This window comes from Muscardinus avellanarius, assembly GCF_963383645.1.
Source record: "Muscardinus avellanarius genome assembly, chromosome: 5".
Lineage (NCBI taxonomy): Eukaryota > Metazoa > Chordata > Mammalia > Rodentia > Gliridae > Muscardinus > Muscardinus avellanarius.
Window position 1 is genome coordinate 72,675,329 of NC_137790.1, and position 20,046 is coordinate 72,695,374.

Consider the following 20,046-nt stretch of genomic DNA (forward strand, 5'->3'; position numbering starts at 1 on the left):
ATTAGACCCTCCGTAACTTATGAGACCCTGGTTTCAAATAAAATAATAAAATAGGACTGGAGGTGTAGCTTGGAGGTAGACCCTCGGTTCAGTCTCCAGTACCACAAAAAATAAAAAAAGAATAACCTGAGAATAAAATAATATGATTTGGATTACCAGAGACTTGGGTCAGTTTTCTACTATTCTGAGTCACTGTGTAACAGTTTACCCTCATAAACTTCAATTTCCAGAGCTGGCCAGGGTTAAGGGATAGAAGGGTAGGTCTGGCTGATAGTCTTCCTTAGTTCTTGGTATTTAGCCAAAGCTTTGATGCAGCCTTGCCCTCCATCCTATCCTGTGGCTGAATATCTCACCTCTGTGTGTATATGTTCCTTCATATAGGGATGGGCAAGGGCTTCTCTGTTATGTTTCACATAGTATATGAAGGAAACAGTACATTTTTTGTAAATGGAGGGAATGTGCTTATTCTTATCTTGATCAAATAAAACCTAACTTTAACCTTGCTGTGCCTCTGCTCTCTCTTTTTTTAAAAAAGGAAAGGTTTATTTTGGCTCCCAGTTTTAAAGAATTATACCAACTATCTAATGTCACATAACATAGACACTTAGAACCCATAGTCTTTTTCTGTTTGCTTGTTTTGAGAAAGTGTCTCACTGTCTTGCCCAGGCTGCCCTCAAACTTCTGGACTCAAATGATCCTCCTGCTTCAGCCTCCAGAGTAGTTGGGACTACCAGCACATACCACTGCCCCTGGCTGGCCGTATTCCTGATGCTTGTTGCCCCCAAAAGAATGCCTTTTTACTTTCTGGAGGAGAGATTGAATGTGATCAGTGTGGCCAGCTGAAGGGGGTTGTCTGTGGTGATTCTGTTTAAGAGGCTGGATGTCACATTCTCTGGAATAGAAAGTGCCAGTATTGTCAGCTCGACAGGGGGAAGGGAGGCATGTCTGAAGAGGGTGGCAGGGGTCTCTAGAGCTATGAGAAACAACAGAGAACCTAAACTGATGATTGCTTCTTGATGATAAATGCTTTTAGCTTTTCTGGAAAGCAGTTGCCTGGCACCTACCTACCCCTGATGTCACGTCCTGAACTTCCTACGATTGTTCTTCCATAGCTACAGGAATATTAAGCAGAAATATTTTTCACCCTTATCAGTAATCCTGTTGTTCTTTGTGTTTTTTTTTTCTCTCGTGCAGAAATAAAAAGTGTAGCTGCCTTTCTGCTTCTAGAATCCCCACATAAAATAACTGAAAGTTCCAAATTTAAGTTTGAATTGCTGATTCAATTTGTAGGCTTAGCCTTTCATACTTTGTGAACTTAATTAAGCATCTTTATGTGTAATATTTATTACTACCCAATATATGAAACCAATTTGCTACAGGTTCAAGAAAACATTTCTTCTCAGATACTTTCCCTGGTCTCATCTCCAGAGACCCCAGATGATAATGTTTAAAGTGCTTGCATCCTTCATTCCTAGTAGACTCATATATCTTCTGTGCAGGTTGTCAATCAAAATGGAGTCACTTGTGTTAAGACCAAAAAACAACAAAACATAATAAAACTGTGAGGTTGTGAAAGAGGGGATCTCATGCACGCATGCCTAGTAACTGAACTCTCAGCAAGATGCCGTCAGAACCACAGCCTTGCACACAGCACTGTAGCATCACACAAGGAGACTTCTGCAAAGACGCTGTCCAACAGCTCTTCAACCTTGCACTCATGGCACCCTTGTTATCGATCCTAAACACATTTGTCATTAGTCCTTGTGGCCAAGCGTCAGTTTGAAAATTGTCTATGTAATCCTCATTTACCTGGAAAAGCTTCTCTTCATCCTTCCCCTTTGAACGTGTCTCTGGTTTCCAGAGCCGTTTATTTGGCCCTTTGATGCTGCCTGATCACTGCCAGATAAACATCATGATTTCTTAAAGTCGCTCCCTGGTTGTTATTTAGGTCAATACTTGGTAAACCCTCCTGGTTACATAAGTGAGAGTAAAAACATTTTAGATTTATTAGAAAATATTTTAGATACCAAAAATTGTAATTTTTTTGTTTTTAAGTTTTAAGTTAACAGTTTTAAGTAAACAGTTTTAAGTTTATTAAAACTGTTTTAAGTTCATTGAACATTAAAAGACCACAAATCACCCCATATCTTTTCTCATTAAGAGATACCCACTGCTATTTTTGTAGCTTTTCAGGCTTTTAACATAATGTATACGTAAGTATTTTTACTCACAGAAATGCCTTACATTTTACATGCTGTTTTGTAACTTGCCCCCCCTCCCTGCTTAATGTAATGTGTACATCTGACTGTGGCATTACATCCTCCTCCTCACTGTTGTTAAGGCTATGGTGTGTTCTATTGTGCGGGCTGGGCCATCACTTATTTACCTAATGCCTTGCTGCTGCCAGAAAACTGCATTTTGAAATTTTCTCTTATTTTCCTTATTATTCAAAACAGAAAAAGCTCTAATTTTCTTCTGTGGAAACTGGCTAGAGAAGCTTATTTTAATCAAAATATGCTGTCTTGGAGCTGTACCGCAGCACTGATGGATCTGCTTCATGCTCATCCATCACTGGCTCTCATTGGAAGAAAAGTCTCTCCTGTGTATACTTAGGTCCTTATTAGCATTGTTGTGACCATTGGTCTTTTTACATTTATTGTGTTTATTTAACACATCATTATATATTCCCTAATAATGCGCCAGGCTCAGAGCTAAGGATTTTGCAAATATAGATTATCTATTTAGCTTGTAGCCTCCTGGAGGGCAGGGCAGGCCTGTGAGCACAGTGGACCCCAGGCCCAATGGCCACACTAGGGCTGGTGCTGGGGAAAAGGCTAGTGGGTGGGGTTAACCCCACTTCCCCCAACAATCAGATCTGCATCTGGACAAAATCACTCCTGAAATCACTTGAAGGGACAGGCTCTTCAATAGCCTCCTGGGACAAAAGGAGTTTCTTGCCGTTTTTAATTATTATTGTTGTTGTTGTTGTTGTTCTTGTTACTGTTGTTTCAATGGAAGTGAAAGTAAAGGCAATACCTGGTCCTGGCCACTTCATCTTGGCCTGCCCCACAAGGCCTCTATAGTATGCAGAGGGGGTGTAGAATAGATGAGCTCTGCAGTTCTTCTAGCGCCTGGCATGCTGTACCTGCATCCTGGGTGCAGTCTGACACCCGGCCTCTGGGCCTTCTGCTGCTGTGGGGTCTGTGTGTGACCACTGGTATTGTCTCTCTCTGTGCCTCAGGACTTCAGACGGCTCTTGAAGAAAGAAGAGAAGCCGCTCCTTATGATGCTCTATTCCTCTTGTGAGTGAACATTCTCCTTTGGGCCCAAGTTTGTAGATAAGCCTGTGCAGGTGATGGGTGGCTGGATGCGAAGCTGGGCATGGAGGCACATGCCTGTAATCTCAGTGCTGGGAGACTGAGTCTGGAGGATCGCAGGTTCAAGGGCAGCCTCAGCAAGTAGTGCGACTCTCTCAACCTAGTGAGCCCCTATTTCAAAATAAAAATAAAATTGGGCTAGGCATGTAGCTCAGAGATAGAATACCCCTGAGTTTAATCCCTAGTATCCTAAATAAATAAATTAGTAAGTAAGTAATAAATAAGGCTGGGGTACAGGGGGTGTAACTCAGAAGTAGAATATCCCTGAGTTCAATCTTTAGTAGTACCAAAGGAAAAAATAATAATATTGTAATTCAGTACTATAAGGATATAAAAATTAAGCCAGGTGTGGTGCCGCATGCCTGTAATCCTAGTACTTGGGAGACTGAAACAGGATTTCAGGTTTGAGGGCAGCCTCAACAAATTAGCAAGACCTTCAGTTGCTTAGTAATAACCTGTTTAAAAAAAAAAATACAAGAGGCTGGAGGTTTCACCTGGAGGTAAAATGCCCCAGAGTTCAATCCCCAGTACCTTCCCCAAGAAAGCATATAAAAGCTCTATGTAAGCCAGGCATGGTGGCGCACTGAGCTGGGTGTGGGTTTTCAGTGAAACACACTTGAACTTTCATTAGTCCAATCCCACCTTTGTGGCTTTATAATTCAGCAATTCTATACCAGGAGGTCTTTAGAACCTGATCCTCTGATCACTTGAGTTGAATAAATCAGAGGCAGTGCGAACCTTTAGTTGTGACAAGGAATCTGAACCTGCTTACTCAGTAAATGTTTACTCACCGAATTAACACACACACAAAAAAAAAATATTCAGACTTTGGGGCTTTGGGAATGATAATTAGTCTTACCTCTTCCCTGCCTCCCAGTTAAATTTGCTGAAAGATCAACTCAGATAGGAATCCTATTACCAGCTCTATTTCTGATAATGTTAAATTGGAAACTGGTTTGGCCTGTAGTTTGCCTTACTCATCCATCACCTCTTCCTCCAACAGCTTCTCCACCCAGAATTACTGGCCTCCACCCTGGGATAGCTGGCAGGCTCATCGCCTGTTTGGGAAGGGGGAGGGCAACATCATTGCAAGCTGCAGATGAGCTGAGCTGGAGGAGGCCATGCCTGTGGAGGCTGGAGATCAGTTAACTCCTGGTGGAGGGAGGGCTGTGCCTGTAGGTGCCACACTCACGTCACTGGGTGAAGAGGTGGCGAAGGGGCGAAAGGCAGCACATGCACCCCTTACCTCTCTCCTTAGAGTAGAGCAGTATCCTTTTCCTTCTGTTGGAGTGTTGCTTCCACCCTAGACTGGGAGGCCTATTCAGGCCTTACATTGAACTGACAGATCCTCCCGGGCCCTGGCACCCAAGTTGAGGGCCAGGCTCTGCCTATTCCTGCAGGACAGCCACTGTCTCCACAGAGACGCAGAGGCTCAGACAGCCTGAATCGCTCACACGGGGTCTGATAGCCAGTGAGGGTCAGGGAGATGTAGACTGTGTCTCATTCCTGGGAGCCAAGCTTTCTCTGCACTGTACAGCCTCCTGTTTTATTTTCTGCAGACATTCACCCATGCATTCCCACAGACTCAGTCCCTGTCTGCATTTGCCCTGCAAGTCCCCATATGGGAGCAGAGTTCCCTGACAGGTGTCTTTCCTCTTTTATGCTATTTATGGTACCCACTGTGGCAGAAGGCCCCCAGGAGAGGGCCTTTTGTCTTCTAAGGGTTCCAGCTGTATGGACCTAGCAAGAGATCCTTATATTCTCTGTGAGACAAACTTGAACCGATGGTAGTAACTCAAGCCCAGGCTTAATATGCTCTGGCGGGTGTGAGTTGTGCATGTGTGTGCGCATGTATGTGTCTGGAATGTTGGGGAGCTGTGAGGCTTTGGGTGTCTTATGTCAAAATGACCTGCACCTGTATCTTGCCCAGTAGACTTGGTCCTGAAGAAGGGCAGGTGGCCCAGGAGGAATCTCCCCTTTCCAGTTCTCCACCATTTGTAGCTGCATCAAAGGGCCCAAGGCCCCTCAGATCTGGATTGCACTGTTGGAGGCCTGCCAAGGTGCTAGCTCTACCTGGATTAATACTTGTTTGCCCCGCCCTCCTGAGCTGAGATGACAGCCAGCCTAGCGTGTAGTGCTTCCTGGCAGCTCTGGTTGCTGTGGCCTACAGAAGCAGCTTAAAACCTGCTTTACAGCAGAGCAGCTGTCAGAAAGGGCGACAGCCTGGCATTTCAGAATTCTAGTGGCTGAAGAAACAGCTTCTCGTGTCCATTGGTGCACAAGTATAGAATTGTGGGTTGTTGTGATTGGGCTTAAATCAAGGTCTCTCTGAAGTAGGCTCCCGTTTACTCCAAGGCTAGGGGAAGGGCAGCGATCTGAAGGCAGGGAACGAGTGGGTGGTCTTATATTCATGGCCCTGTGGTAAGGACCAGATGCCAGGAGAGGAGTGTGGCCTCTTGTGGGCCAGAGTGTCACGGGCTCCTCTGATTTCAGAGCTAGAAGGAGCCTGGGGTCACCTGGTCCAACACCCTCTTTGCTAAAAGAAGAAACTGCCCAGAGACAGGCGGTGACTTGGCCAAGGCCTTAAGCAGTCCATTGAAGATCAGTGCCTACGTCCTTAGTCTCAGCCTGATGCCTCTCCCAGCCGGAGCCAGCACCTTCCACTCTCAGCCTGCCTCTAGTCATTGCTTAATTACCCTCATCAGCATGAAAATCCCAACAGTCACTGTATTCATGGCCACAGATTTTATTCTTACTGCCACTTGACTGGGTGGTGAGGGACAGCTTTTAGCTGCCCGTGCAGGAGGATACTCGGACACTTGGTTCCCTGAGTTCCGGGTGAGCGTGTCAGCAGCATGGCGCTACCCAGGCTGTGCTGTTCTCTGCTTGTGGCACATTTGCTTATTCAGTCTGACATTCACAGAGGGACTTCTGAGTTTCATCCTGCTTTAATCCACTGGGACTATGGCTCTGCCTCATGTTCCTTTTGCAATCCCTGGGTCTAGGGCTGTCCTGAGCTTCAGGGTGGGATAAGTGTGTGTAGAGAGAGGACAGCCTGGTGAGGAATGCTATAATGCAGGGTCCTACAGTCACTATAACTACTTTGGCTTTTCTCCTGCTCATGACCAGGGTGCAGCCTGTGCAAGAGGATGATGCCACATTTCCAGAAGGCCGCGACCCAGCTGCGAGGCCACTTTGTAAGTGGGGCACCATGGGCCAGTTGGGAGGCCCTCCACCTTCACCAGGAGGGGTGTGAAGGGGGATGGGGGGTTGAAATGGCAAGGGGGACTGACCCTGCTGCCCTGGCAGCTTCTGAAATGTAGCCTTGCTTGTGGTTCTGAAACTGAAGGTTGAGAACCAACTCCACAGAATTTCTGGGACTGAGAGAGTTTGGCCCTTGTCAAAGGCTGGTGATAGAACAGTACAGAAACCAGCAAGCCACACGCGTGGTATTGCTGAGAGGCCAGGGATCAGGGTCAGGACAACGGGTCCTGAATTGTTGTGGCAGGGCTGCACAGTGGGCCCTGAAGTTGCTGGGGAGCTCAGTGACACCAGGGGGCCATCACAATCACAGAGCAGGCTCAGAGAGGCTATGCAGTGCCCAGGTGCCCCAGCCTTGTGTTCCTGTGGGCAGGAAGGACTTAAGAGCAGAATGCAAAGAGGCAAGCCGAGATCCGGAGCTGGAGAACCAGGAAGGAAGCTGCTTCCTGAAGGAGGGAGGGAGAGGTGGGGGAAGACATAGGAGACAGGTATGTCCTAGGGATGTGTGTCTTCGAGGATAGGAAGAGGAAGGGGAGCCATTAAGGCCTTCGTAGACGTCAAGGATCAGGATGGTACAGAGAGGCTGCAGGGATGGCCAGGTACCCTCAGGAACGGGAGGATGGAGGGGCATTTAGGCCTCACCCAAGGGCTGAGGATCTGCCCAGGTGCTCCCTGCTGTCTCCGTGCTTCCCCCTCCTGCCAGGCTTTTTTCCTCTATGCCATATGTCTGCTTTTTTTTTTTTTTTTTTTTTTTTTTTTTTTACTGTAGCAAAAACACATACTATTACACTGACCATCTCAGCCATTCTTAAGTGTACAGTAATAAAGTAATGTTAACTTTATTTACATTGTTGTGAAACAGATCTCCTGAAGTTGTTCTATTACAAAACCGTTACTGTATCCACTAAATAAGAATTCCCCTTCACTCCCTACTTCTAGCCTTGTAAAAATTTTCTGCTGTTTCTATGGTTTTGACTGTTTCAGATCCCTCCTGTGAGTGTAATCAAACCATATTTATCCTTTTCTGATGGGCTTATTTTGCTTAGCATAAGGTTCATCTATGTTATAGCACGTGACCAGAGTCTTTTTTTTAAGGCTGGAATAATATTCAACTGTATCTATGTACCACATTTTCTTTATTCATTCATTAGTGGACATTTGGTTTACTTCCAGCTCTTGGCAATTGTGAATAATATTGCTATGAACATGTGTACAAACTTCTACTTTGAATTCTTTTTATACATACGTTTATTCATTTTTTGCAGTTACCCTGAGTAGTTTAAGGTTTTATTTTGGTGGCAACAGAAACACAACTATTGGCTCCTCTGAGAAGCATGGAAAAATCCATATACCTTTCATGAAAGGGTATCAGAGAAGCCATCTCAGTGGCCCAAATCCCATTAAGGGAGACAAGAGGTCTTGAAACTGCATCATGATCTTTATGGATCAAATTAAGTGGTGATTAGCACAAAGTCAACTTACAAAGTCTAAGTGGCAGCACCTAGACATGGGGACGGCTGCTGGCCAGCTGCAGGATTGGCTTGAAGAGAACCAGTGCTTTCTCTTTTGACCTCATTCTGGGATGACACTAAGGTCCTGCTTCTCTCTCACTAATGAATTTTTAGTAGCTTGCCTGGAGATGTTTGGCCTTGGGGCATACATACGTCACTCTGGGGAAGTTCCACTGAACATTTTTGGGGTCTCAATAATACCATACTTTAAGATTGTTTAGCCTGGGGAAAAGACTTAATTACCCACTGTGTTCTCCTTGCCTGTGCAGAAAACTGTTCAGCATGACCACTAAACTCTGTGAGGCTGTCTAATAAGTAGTTCCAACTCCAAATCAGATCACGAATGATCCCAGCCGACCCCATCTGCTGCCCAGCTCAGAATTTCTCTAAGCCTCTCCCACGCTATCACAGAGCCTGTCTACGTCACGCACAGCCACCTCCATCATTAGCTTTTCCACATCACTTGGTTCAGCACTTGATACTCGTCATGGTATGTGAGATTCCTGCGTGCCAGAGCTGGGTTCAAGTCATGTGTGTTTCTTTAGCATGGAGCACAGGGCCATGATCAGAGTAGGCACCTAATAATACATCTGATGGCTATACTGATGCTCAGGGAAGGTACTAGTATATCTGGTGGCTAGGTAATTGTGTGGCTTATCGCGCTTGGGTATGTTTTAAGCTCTGTAATTATGTAAAGAGTGATGATTTCTCCCTTTCAAAGGAATCCAGAGTGTTAGTTGTTAAGGACAGAGACATGGTGGGAAGGGAGTTTATGAAACAGGGACCTTCCCCTTGGTTTTGGGCTAAAACCAAGCATTTTCATATGGTTAGTCCTGAAAAGTACTTGTGTTCACAGGATCCACTTCTTGCCTGGGCCTCTGTCTAGAGATATAAAAGGTTCTCTTTCCAGTTCCCTTAACAGTGGTAAAAAAAAATTAAGGAGGCTTGTTCATGAACTGAGGCAGGCTCAGCAGTGACCAGGTCATTAGTGACCTCTGCTAAAGGCACCTGTGTTGTGTGAATGCACATTTCCTTGCTTATTTGGGGGGGGGTTGTTTTGTTCCATCTCTCCCTCAGTTTCTTAGGAAAGTGCTTTTGTAAAATTCTAACCCTCTCCAGCAGCGATATACAAAGGGGAGGGCCCTGGCCACCACGAGCACCACCTTAAGGCTTCTGGAAGCCAGGCTCATGGTGCAGCGGCAGCTCCCTAGACACTGGAGACAGGGCTGGAGGGGCAGGTGGCCAGAGGTATTGATTTCTTTCTGTCTTCACATACACAGTGCAGCAGGACTAACAGATGGGCTGCTGTTTCCCAGGAATCAAAGCTCACCCTTTCCCACCACTGAAATTCAGCCAGCTTCGAGCCTCCTGTCTCCTTGTCATCTTGGTCATCTTTGAGCCTTTTGGGGCTGGCTACATTTGTTGCAAGGTTCAGAACTCTTCCTCCTTCACAGATTTCTTGGAATATATCCAGCCTGATGATGTCATAAGAAGGAAACGGGCCAGGTCAGGGATGAGTGGCCTTTGCTGTCTTCCAAACTCAGATCCGCCTCTTCTTGGCTGTCATTGATGTCTGGTGAATCATCTGCGCTGTCCTCTCCATTGTTTGCTAATTGACATCCTTGTCCACAGCTGAGCCGCTCCTGTCTGAGCAGCCAGTAGACTGAGCCCATCCCTGTCTGTCTGCTATCCCTGGCCTGGTCAGTTCTCTCTGTTCATGTTCAGCCTCTGAACTTTGCCCGGTCTCTCTCTCACTCTCTTTTTTATTTTTCTGTACTGGAGATTAAACCCAGGGGCTTCTACCTCTTGAGCTACACCCCTAGCCATTTTTATTTTGAAACAGAGTCTCACTAAGTTGCTGAGGCTGGCTGGCCTCAAACCTGTGATCCTCCCGTCTCAGCCTCTCAAGTCCTGGAATTTTTGGCATGCATTACCACACCCAGCTTGCCTACTTCGTCGCATCTTTGAAATGGAAACAGGCTCATGGTGTACCCTGTATGAATGGTAGATGCAGACAACCCACCCTGTGCTGGCTCCTCCCGCTCACTAGGTGGGGTGCTCCCAAGGCTCTGTCTTTTCTTTTTAGTATGTGAAACGGACCTGCTTTCCTTGTCTTGACATCGCAGTCTTGATTTCTCTTTTGTGCCCCAAATGCAGGATGTCTAAAATAAAGCTCCACATCTTTCCATCAAACCAGGGCTGGCAGCTCTCCCTCAGGGCCTTTTCCCAGTCCCTAGGCTCCTCCACTAGCACAACCTGGGCTGGGGCTTCAGCAGGCTGCTCTTCTCACACTCTCTGTCCTGCCCCCACCCACCATCCTGGGTCAGGCTCTGGCTCACCCTACTGGGTGGTTACGAAAGGCTGCCGACTTACCTCCCTGACCCACAGCTGTCCCCTGGATAGCCCATCCTTTATGTAGTCAGCCATATGCATTCTTGGGTTGTGCATCCATAGATTCAACCAACTGTTGATTAAAATACTAATGGGGAAATTGCCTCTGTAACTGAACGTGTACAGACTTTTTTCTCATCACCATTCTCTAAACAATGTAGTATAGCAGTTGTTTACACAGCATCTACATTGTATTGGTTATTAAAGTAATGTAGACGTTATTTAAAGCATATGGGAGAATGTGGGTAGGTTATATGTAGATGCTGCTCCATTTTATATGAGAGACTTGAGCATATGAGAGTTTGGATATCCTGGGGGGGGGAGTGGGTGCTAGAATTAATCCCTTGTGGATACCAAGGGACAGCTGTACTTAAAAAAACAAATGCTGGGCCAGGGTTGCTGTTTTACTGAGACCTCATTACTTCTCCATCAGTATCCTTGGCAGTTAAAGTCTTTCTTGAAGTGACTCCAGCTAACTTGCTCAGCCTTCTCCGTTCCCCTTTCTGTGTATCCCATGCTCCACATCTTGCTTTATCTTGCATCTACTCCTGATCTTAGAGCACGTGTGGAAATCTGACCCTATGTAGTTCTCCCATTCCTTCTAGCAGAGGACTGCCATGAAGAAGAGCCCGTTGGACCTGCCAGCTGCCTGGCCTCATGCACACACATCCACTTCCAGATTAAGTTTTTTGCCTCACTTCACTTCAAAAACTCCAGTTCCAAAAAGTATTTACACATAGTTGTAAAAAAAAAAAAGTGTGTGTGTGTGTGTGTGCGCACGCGCATCTGTGTGTGTGTGTGTGTGTGTGTGTGTGTGTGTGTGTGTGTGTGTGTGTGTGTGTGGACTTAGTTTAGAGAACTAAGAGTCATCCAAGGCAATGTGGGTTGGAAAGGCTGCCCAGGGAGGTGAGATTTGATTTGCCCTAAGGGATGGTGTCATAGCCAAATGGTCAGAAACAGACATCTTCAGAAAGGAACCAAAAAGCACAAAATGTGACTAGGTAAGAACTGCACGTGTTCTGAACTATGGGCAAAATTATGGAGATCCTTAGTAGTAGTAGTAGTAGCAAAAATAGCTAATTCATTTGGAGTGTTAAAGATGCTTTACTTGTGGGCTGGAGGTGTCGCTCAGTGGTAAAGTACTTGTGTAGCTTTTCTTGTATTACCTCATTTAATCCTTGCAGGCACGAGGGCAGCAAGACACTGACTTGTCTGAGGAAGGTGCCTGCCGAGCAGGCTTGGACTGCAGCCCGGCACCTGAGCCCTGGGCCCTGGGCCCACGCGCTTAGCCACTGTGGGAAGCTGCTCTCATGCTCTGCAAGGCACTCAAATCGCGGCATGTCTCCTTCTCTATAAAAAATCGAGACTCTAGCAGGTGTACAATTGAGAGTTTTGTAAGAAAGAAAGATTAAAAAATGAGATAGGGGCCATATGGGCTGGGTGTGGAGTTGGATTTTAGCCTGTATTCAGTGGAATTGGAAGGTTTTGTGCAAGGAAGTGATGTAATGAAAGAGGAGGATGTGTGCGATTAATCTTGTGGTGAATGTGCACTGACACCGGGGAGATCAATTAGAAAAAAAAAAAAAGAACTTTAAAGTAGACAAATATTACTGGAACAGGCTGACTCAATCTGGGAAATGAGCAGAATGGCTTTTAGAGGCTTCAGGGCTTCTAGTAAGTTCTGTTTTCAGGTTTATTCTCCCTATATTCTTTGCAACATCCCAAAATGGGCTGAGGAGAAAAAAAAACAGTGATTTAGCGAGCATTTATCATGTACCTGCTGTATGCTATGCATTATGCTAGGTTTTAAAGACAGTTAGAAAGACACATTTCCTGTGTCTCTGAGGATGGAAGCCACAGGCACAGGTGGCTCCTATTGCTAGGAAGAGACCCTAACAGTTAATGGCCACCTCCTTTGTGCTAAAACCCTTGACTGGTCATATCGTCCTGTTCCCTTAAGAGCCCGTGACTGCATCAACACACACACATTCCAAACAAGCAGCCTGAGTGGGTGAGTGACTCACCCAGGGCACACACCTCACGGGTAGACACGTACTTCCATATCAGGGTCACTGTCCACTCAAACCACTCATTTTCCTTTTACCGTGTGTCTGTGAAATACAGCTTCCTGGGCCACTGCTCTGTGCCGCTGTGATTGCAGGCCGCTCTTTGGAGCTTCATTCCCATTGCATCTCTGCTGCCCTACTCTGTGGAGCAGCCTTCCTTTGTCTGGCCACTCTAGCAGCGTTCTCTTAACAGAACAGATTCAAAGTCCTGGTGCCCAGTACAGCCCTGGAGTAGAAGGTGCCTGCCACAGGAAAGGCAGAATCTCAGGGAACACTGTGTCCTGGGTTGTTCTCAGTACTGAGCTGTGTGTCAGAACATAGTTTCTAAAACTCCTTCAGTTTTAGGAGTGCTGGCCTCGTGGACCCCTGGAGCCAGAACTTGTTCAGAGTTCTGTGGTTATGGTTGAGCCAGTTGAGGGTGATGGTCACAGAGAGGAGGAAGGAGTTGGGCAGGATGGCAAGGTGTATCGAGAGGAGAGGCAAGCAGGCCCCTGGACACTGCCCTTCTCAGAGGGTACCACGAGACCACAGTGCCTTGGCCACACCTGAGCTGGAGATCTGAGAACGTCACGTATCAAGCCCAGCTGGACAGACTGAGAACAGGCTTGAGGTGTCCAGAGGGTGTCTGAGGACCTCGAACTGAGGCTCAGTATCACAAAGCCACTTAATCCTATAGCTTAGGGCACAGCCCAGGTTGAAATGTCAGAGAAAAATACATCATATGCATGTGGATGGCAGCGGCCTCGCTCCGGGCCCTGCTTGAGCTCAGTGGCAAGGCTAGGTTCCCCTTGACCCTCAGGTCTGCTCCTAGGGCTGGACCTGCAGGGCACCTGCGGGTCAGCATGGGAGCGGCTGGATGGAGTACTTGGACCCATACATGCATCCACTTCTCCAGCGCTCTGCGTCGCTGCTCCTAGCTGGCTCAGCAGCCTTCTCCTCAGCTCATTGGTCTGAGGCTCCTCCCAGTGGGTGGGTGCCGTGAGGGTGCAGAGCGTGGACAAGCCTGTTGTGCCTCCCCCAGGTGCTGGCGGGGGTGAACATCTACCCTGTTGAATTTGATACCATCAAGGAGGAATACGACGTGCGCAGCTACCCCACCATGTTCTATTTCGAGTAAGTCCACTGCGTCCCTTCTGGCATTTGCCTCCCTCCCTTTTGGCATTTGTGTTCCTGGCTGAGCCATCTTGTCTCCATGTCTCACAGGAAAGGGCGGCTTCTGTTCCATTACGAGAACTACAGGGCCACAGCTGAGGACATCGTGAAGTGGCTGAAGAAGTGAGTGGGGTGTTCTTAGATGGGGCAACTGCTGGGCCCGGGTGACCCTGAGGCCTCAAGGTTCAGGCTGGGGTCGGGAAGAGAGTAGAGAAAGGGATAGAGACCTGCCATGCTACCCACCTAGGTTGCAGAGGTCATGGGGATTTGGGATGGAACCTTTGCCAGCATCTGTCCCCCCCCTCTTCTGCATGGCCAGGAGGTAGGAAGGGGCCCCTAATCTGTCATCTCTATTGGAGTACTCAAGGGCTTTCTGAAATCTTCCTGCATTTCAAATTAATTTTTTTCCCACTGTTTATCTGAAAGGTAGAGGCATTTCTCAGGTATCAAGTTTGAGAAAGTTCCACTGAAGGTCTCTCTGAAAATAGAATTGTCATTTGAACACCTATTTCAAACACAACAGAGTATTATTAGGTACTGTGAAACTGCTAGAGGATATTCCTAATGCCTTAGACTTGTAGAGCTTTTTACCGTTCACTCCTAGCACCACAGACCCTGCCATATCACAACCTGCGACCCTTGTTTCAAAATGTGATATAAGAACTGTAGAATGTCAGTCCCACCACTCAGTGGTACCTGCATCTGCACTCCACACCATGCCAGCCTGCCGCTGTGTCTGCCTGATCACCTGCTGACGGTCCCATCTTCTTCACGGTGGCCCACAGGGTCCTTCCCTGGAGTCCCCCTTCCCCTGCTCATTATACTCACTATTCTGTGGATAGGTCTAAGAATAATGAGAGCTAATATTTTGGGGCTCTACTCTGGCTAACATCATCCTAAGCATAAGCACTTTAGAGGGATTCTCCTTTATCCTCTCAGCAGCGCTGCAAGGCAGGTGTTGTTATTATCCTTGGTTTGCCATTGAGGTGGCTGAGGCACCGTGATGGAACCTGAGGTTTAGAACTGATAGGCAGTGGCGAGACCAGCTCCCATCCCGGCAGCCTGGTCCCACTCTCCAGCAGCTCCCCACAGTCCAGCTCAGAGTGCCCAGCCCTCACCATTTGCCAGCACATGGATATTTATTGACTTCCTTACTTCAGGGACCCTGTGTGCAAACCCCAAGGTTAAAGAATTAGTATCCAAAGATATGGATGTTCAAAATGAGTATTTTCAGAATGATAAAAGGATTGATTTTGTATTAAGAGTGGCGGATTGCTTAAGGCCTCATCTTCATTGTCTTCGTTGTTGTTATTGTTGTTGTTGTTATTACTGGGCATTCTTCTTCTGGGCTATAGCCCCAGCCCTTTCTGTTTTTTATTTTGAAACAAAGTCTTGCTAAGTTGCTGAGGCTGGCCTTGAACCTGTGATCCTCTTGTTTTAGCCTCCTAAGTACCAAGATTATAGTTGTGTGCCTGCTTGAATTTGTCATTTAAAAAAGAACTAAGAAAAGAACTATTGGATTTCTTAAGGTTGAAAACCTTAGTCTTCTGCTCTCCCACTCCCAGGGACCTGGGAGGTAAAACACCAGGGCTGCTCAGTGTTTGCGTAGCATTGTTTATTTCTTGGAAGCATTCTCACCTCTTTGTTCCCACTGGCTGCCTTATTTCCAGCCCCTGCTTGGGAAGGCTGCTCCCCATTATCATGTATTCATTGTCTTAACCTGGCCCTGGCATTTCTACTTCCCTTTTTCATTTGATAATAAGCATATCTCACTCTGCTTTGGAAGAAGGTTTCAACAAATAGCAATCTCATTTATCACCAGAGCATAAAATCTGTCTGCTTCCCTCCCCCTTCTCTAACCTTTTCTGGCTTCAAAACACCCTCATATCTTTTTAGAAGAATAAGGTTTCGGGGATTTTTTGTTTTTTTTTTTTTTTTTTTCAAGCGAGATCGGGATTGTCTGCTAGCCCCAGACAAGGGAAGTACATCAATGGAGTTTCTCAGACAGGTTATTATCTCCCCACTGGAGCCTGTCACCCTGTCCTCCAGCCCTCTCCTCTCTGTACACCTGCCTGGCTCCCCACAGGCCTTGCTCTGGCCTGCCTGAACCTCAGGGCTGCCTGCTGGGTTCTGCCCCAGGCTGGTGTCCCTCCACTTCCACCCCTCCCTACTCAGTCCTCCCCAGTGGGAAGGAGCCCCTGTTCCTCTGGCCCATAGTTTCCGGGGTGAGGAGGGAGATGGGTACCTGCAGGAAGGAAGGGGCATCGGTGCTCCCTGCAGCCCCCTCTGGCCACATGAGCAATTTGTGTTGAGGTGCATATGTAGGTCATCCTCCCCCCAAAGTCAGAGTGCAGCCCGTTCCCCCATGGGGCAAGGGCAGGCCGGCCACCTCCTGAAGGGCAGCCAGTCAGCCACCTGACCTTGTTCCCCACCAGGAACTAGTGATGTCAGAGCTGCACACTGACTTAATTTTTAAGTAATATTTTTAATTATAGAAAAATCTTTCAAGTGTACTAAAACAAAATCCCTCCCTTACCCCATTATCCAAAGACAACATGGGATATTTTGGTGAATTTCTTTCCAGATTTACCTCCTGTGTATACATAACTGATTGTTCATTTTCTTTCTGTCCCAATGTCTTATTTGTTTATTTTCATATTTATTGTGGTAGTGGAGATTGAATCCAGAGCCACTCTATTTTAAATTTTGAAACAATCTCCCTAAGTTGCTGAGGCTGGCCTTGGACTTGTAATCCTACTGTCTCAACCTCCAAGTATTTATATATTTTAAATCTTTACCAGATTCTCTGACATCCTAGAAGGTAGCAGTAGTCTCAGTTTTTACGCTTCCCTGGGCCTCTTCATTCGCTCTTAGCCACTCAGGGCTTCCATGCAGCCGTGATGAAGGTGAATCCAGCCTGGCTTATTTTCCCAGTGACTTATAAAAGCCCAGGGGAGAATGTAGAACCTGCCTTTCCCAGAAAGACTCTGGTGGGTGGCACTGAGAGAGGGAGGCCCAGGGAGTCCGTCCTGTTGTCCAAGAGCAAGCAGGCCTAGAGCAGACACACTGACGGCGGCCCTGTGTCCCCTCCTCCCTCGCAGGTCTCACACTGGCAAGTTGAGTGAGGCGAGTAGGAAGAGGTAGGAGCACATAAGCAGCGGTCCAGTTTGGCCTAGCCATGCATTTCTGCCCCTGTATTTTTATACCAGCCAGAGGCAAACTGAATTAATGGACATGAAGTTTTCTTGCCTTGCAGTCCTCTGAGTTAAAGCTTCCTCTCTATGGCAAGTGCACCTCCCTGAGAGGGCTGGTATGTGGCCCTTCAGCCCTAGAGAGCAAATGAAAGCAGCCAGAGGCCTGGAAAGGCAAGACGTCGTCCCGCCGCCCAGCAACTCCCTGCTGCGGATGTTGGCATTTGCTCAGTCACTCTGCCTCACTTTGAGGTGACCGTCTACGTCTGAATGATTCTTATGACTGAGGTTATGCTTGAAGTCTAAGAGCACTGAGGTAGTATTTCATACGTTTAACAAAGTGTCTCACAGCCGTATGTGCCTAGGTAAACCTGAGAGGGGATAAAGAAAGGACCAGAAATACACTGTGGGCCAGATGTGTTCAGTCAGGTGTGCCTGCCTGGGCTCCGGAGCTGAGTGGGGGAAGTCGGACTCACCCAGGTCTTTTACTCCAGTTCTGGTCTCTGTCTCCTTCTGGTGTATGTAGACAGAACGCTCTTACACTGAGCTCAAGTGTCTTTCTCTGGAGCATCTACTTTTTGGTGTTGGTTTACTTCTTTGGGGCCATAGAAAATAAAGTATAATTTCTCTTTCCAAAGTAGTCTGAAATGTTTGAAAATAGCCACTGTGTTCCCTGGTTTTCTTCTCTTCACAGTAAACACCTCCCAATCCCTTTAACCACTTTTCTCTCATTCAGTCATTAAATAAGCATTTAGCTGGGCATGGTTGTACACAGCCATAATCCCAGCATTTGGGAGGCTGAGACAAAGGGATTGTGAGTGTGAGGCCAGCCTTGGTAACTTACTGAGACCCTGTTTCAAAACAAAAATAAAGCTAGGCATGGAGGCACTTAGTTGTAATTCCAGTACTTGGAAGGCTGAGACAGGAGGATCGCATGTTCACAGCCAGCCTCAACAATTTAATGAGGGAGACCCTGTTTCAAATTAAAAAATAAAGTAAAAATAAAATAGGGCTGGGGTATAGCTCAGAGGTAGAATGCCCCTGGGTTCAATTCCCAGTACCAATAGATAGATCTGGGGATGTAGCCCAGAGGTAGAACGCCGTTGCATTCTATCTCCAGTTCCACAAGAAAACAAAACAAAGCCCAAGCATGTATTGGGCATCTACTATGTGTTAGGTGCAAGAGGTGAAGAAATACTGGGACTCTGTCAAGAGAGCTCCATCATCAGGGGGAGCCGACATTGGAAAGCTTAACTGGGTGTGTTGGGCTTCGCCTGCTTTGCTGGGTGGGAGTGGAATGCCTTCAGGAGCTAAGGGTCCAACTGGGTCAATTTCAGTGATGCCTCCTTTGTTTAGCCCCTGCCGTGGCCCTGCTTCAAGGCCTGGTGCCCCTGGGTCCTCAGGAGTCTGTGTCTTTGCACATGGGTATGCTTCTTGGGCCCCTACCTTATGCTCCTGTGCCAGCGCCTTGGTTTCTGCCTCCTGTTTTGCTAAGTTGTTTTACAGTGCCGGGGATCACTCCCAAGACCTCCTACATGCAAGCGCCCTGCCACTGGGCTGCAAGCCCAGCCTATTCTGTTGGTTTTCTAGCTTCTGATATTGACTTGTCTCATTCACTCTTTTCTGCTTTGTCTTTCCTGTTCTTTGTGCTCCAGGAGGTTCATATTTTTTTTAAATGATGTTCTGTTATTTTAGTGGTTTTGGAATACATTTTCCTCTGTGCTTAACTAGAAATTTCTTTGACTCTTTTATATGCACGTGCCCCTGCCAAGCCATAACTTCTCCACCTTGTATCCATTCTCTGGATGAATTTTTAAATTTTTATTTTGGTTTTGTAATAGATTACATTCATGTAAAAAAATGTTAAAAGGTACTTATAAAAAGTATTGAAAAGTCTCCTTCCTATTCTCCCTCCCACTCCCTGGAGGTAACAACTTCATTTCATTTCCTGTATGTTCTTAAAGTCTTTGTACAGATATGAGCAAATGTGAATATAAGTATGTTTTGTCTCTCCTTTTTATGCAAGAGTTAGCAAATTAAAAGAGTGTCCTCTCCCTCTCCCATCAGTGTATGGAAAGAGTCCTTGTTGTTCTTCCTTCAGCTCCTTCTCCATTGTGTGGCTGGACCTGTTACCTTATCCCCTGCCAGTGAGGACCAGCTTATTTCCCATCTCTGCTGTGATGAATACTCTTTAGCAAATACTCCCAATTCAACTTTGTCTGTGTGCAGGAGTGTGGTAAAGATAAAAGATAACCCCTGGTGGGATTGGTGGTGTAGGGTTACTGGTTTGAGACCAAGTATATGAAGCTGGATTTCACGGTGGTGTCGCCCGAGACCTTTGCCTAGCCAGTGACTCTTCCATCTGACATTACATGTGTGTGAGCTGAGAGGGTTTCCACATCCCTGCCACTTGTATTTCTTGGGACACAGGAGGCTGAGGCCATCAGCGGGACTCAGAAATAGCAGCATGGGCTTCTGAGAAGACATCCAAACCCCGGCTTCTGCTGTGGGGAAGAGGGTATCGGCAGCTTTCGTTGTATGAGCCCTGACTGCTGGACCTCTCCAGTGTTTCCTGTGACATGCTCTCGCAGGCAGGAAAGAGTGCTTATCTGCGCATTTGTCATCCTAAAAGTTTTTTCAAAACTGCATTGAAGGTTCTTTGGCAAAGGCGCTTATGGTAGTAAAGTAGCAGAGATGTTACGTCACCAGCCCTCTGTCCTGAGCGAGGGAGGGCACCTGGGAGCCTTCGCTCAGAACATCTAGGACACAGACCTCTGTGTGCCAGTCTCTGCTGTAGGGTCAGCCAACAGAGAGGTTGGGCAGCAGCCTGGGGCTTCGTGGCTAATGAGTGGTGGAGTTGATTGGGTTCTGGGAGAATCTGCTCACCTGCACCCCCGTGTAGCAACTTCTCTGCCCAAATGGAGTCTCTCAGACATCTGGCCTCTTCCTCCTCCTCCCCCATGCTCACCCCCTCCTCTCTTTCCCCTCCCCCTCCCCACTGTGGGCAGTACTGTGCACAACAGGCTAGCTTTTCCAAAGGTCACTCTCACTGTTGATGTTTATTCTTGCCAGTTTGCTGAAAGTTTGCAATAGCTTG

The 20,046-nt window shown here is 47.0% G+C and overlaps 1 protein-coding gene across 1 annotated transcript in view; it reads left to right on the forward strand.

Moving 5' to 3' along the window:
- The window catches only part of PDIA5 (protein disulfide isomerase family A member 5), a gene marked incomplete at both ends in the record, with an annotated part of 90,530 nt that overhangs the window by 44,339 nt on the left and 26,145 nt on the right, over positions 1-20,046 (forward strand). The window contains 4 exons of the mRNA XM_080696726.1: positions 3,242-3,302; positions 6,507-6,574; positions 13,628-13,719; positions 13,810-13,881. Of these exons, the coding sequence (XP_080552852.1) occupies positions 3,242-3,302; positions 6,507-6,574; positions 13,628-13,719; positions 13,810-13,881 (293 nt within the window). The remainder of the gene's footprint in view (positions 1-3,241; positions 3,303-6,506; positions 6,575-13,627; positions 13,720-13,809; positions 13,882-20,046) is intronic.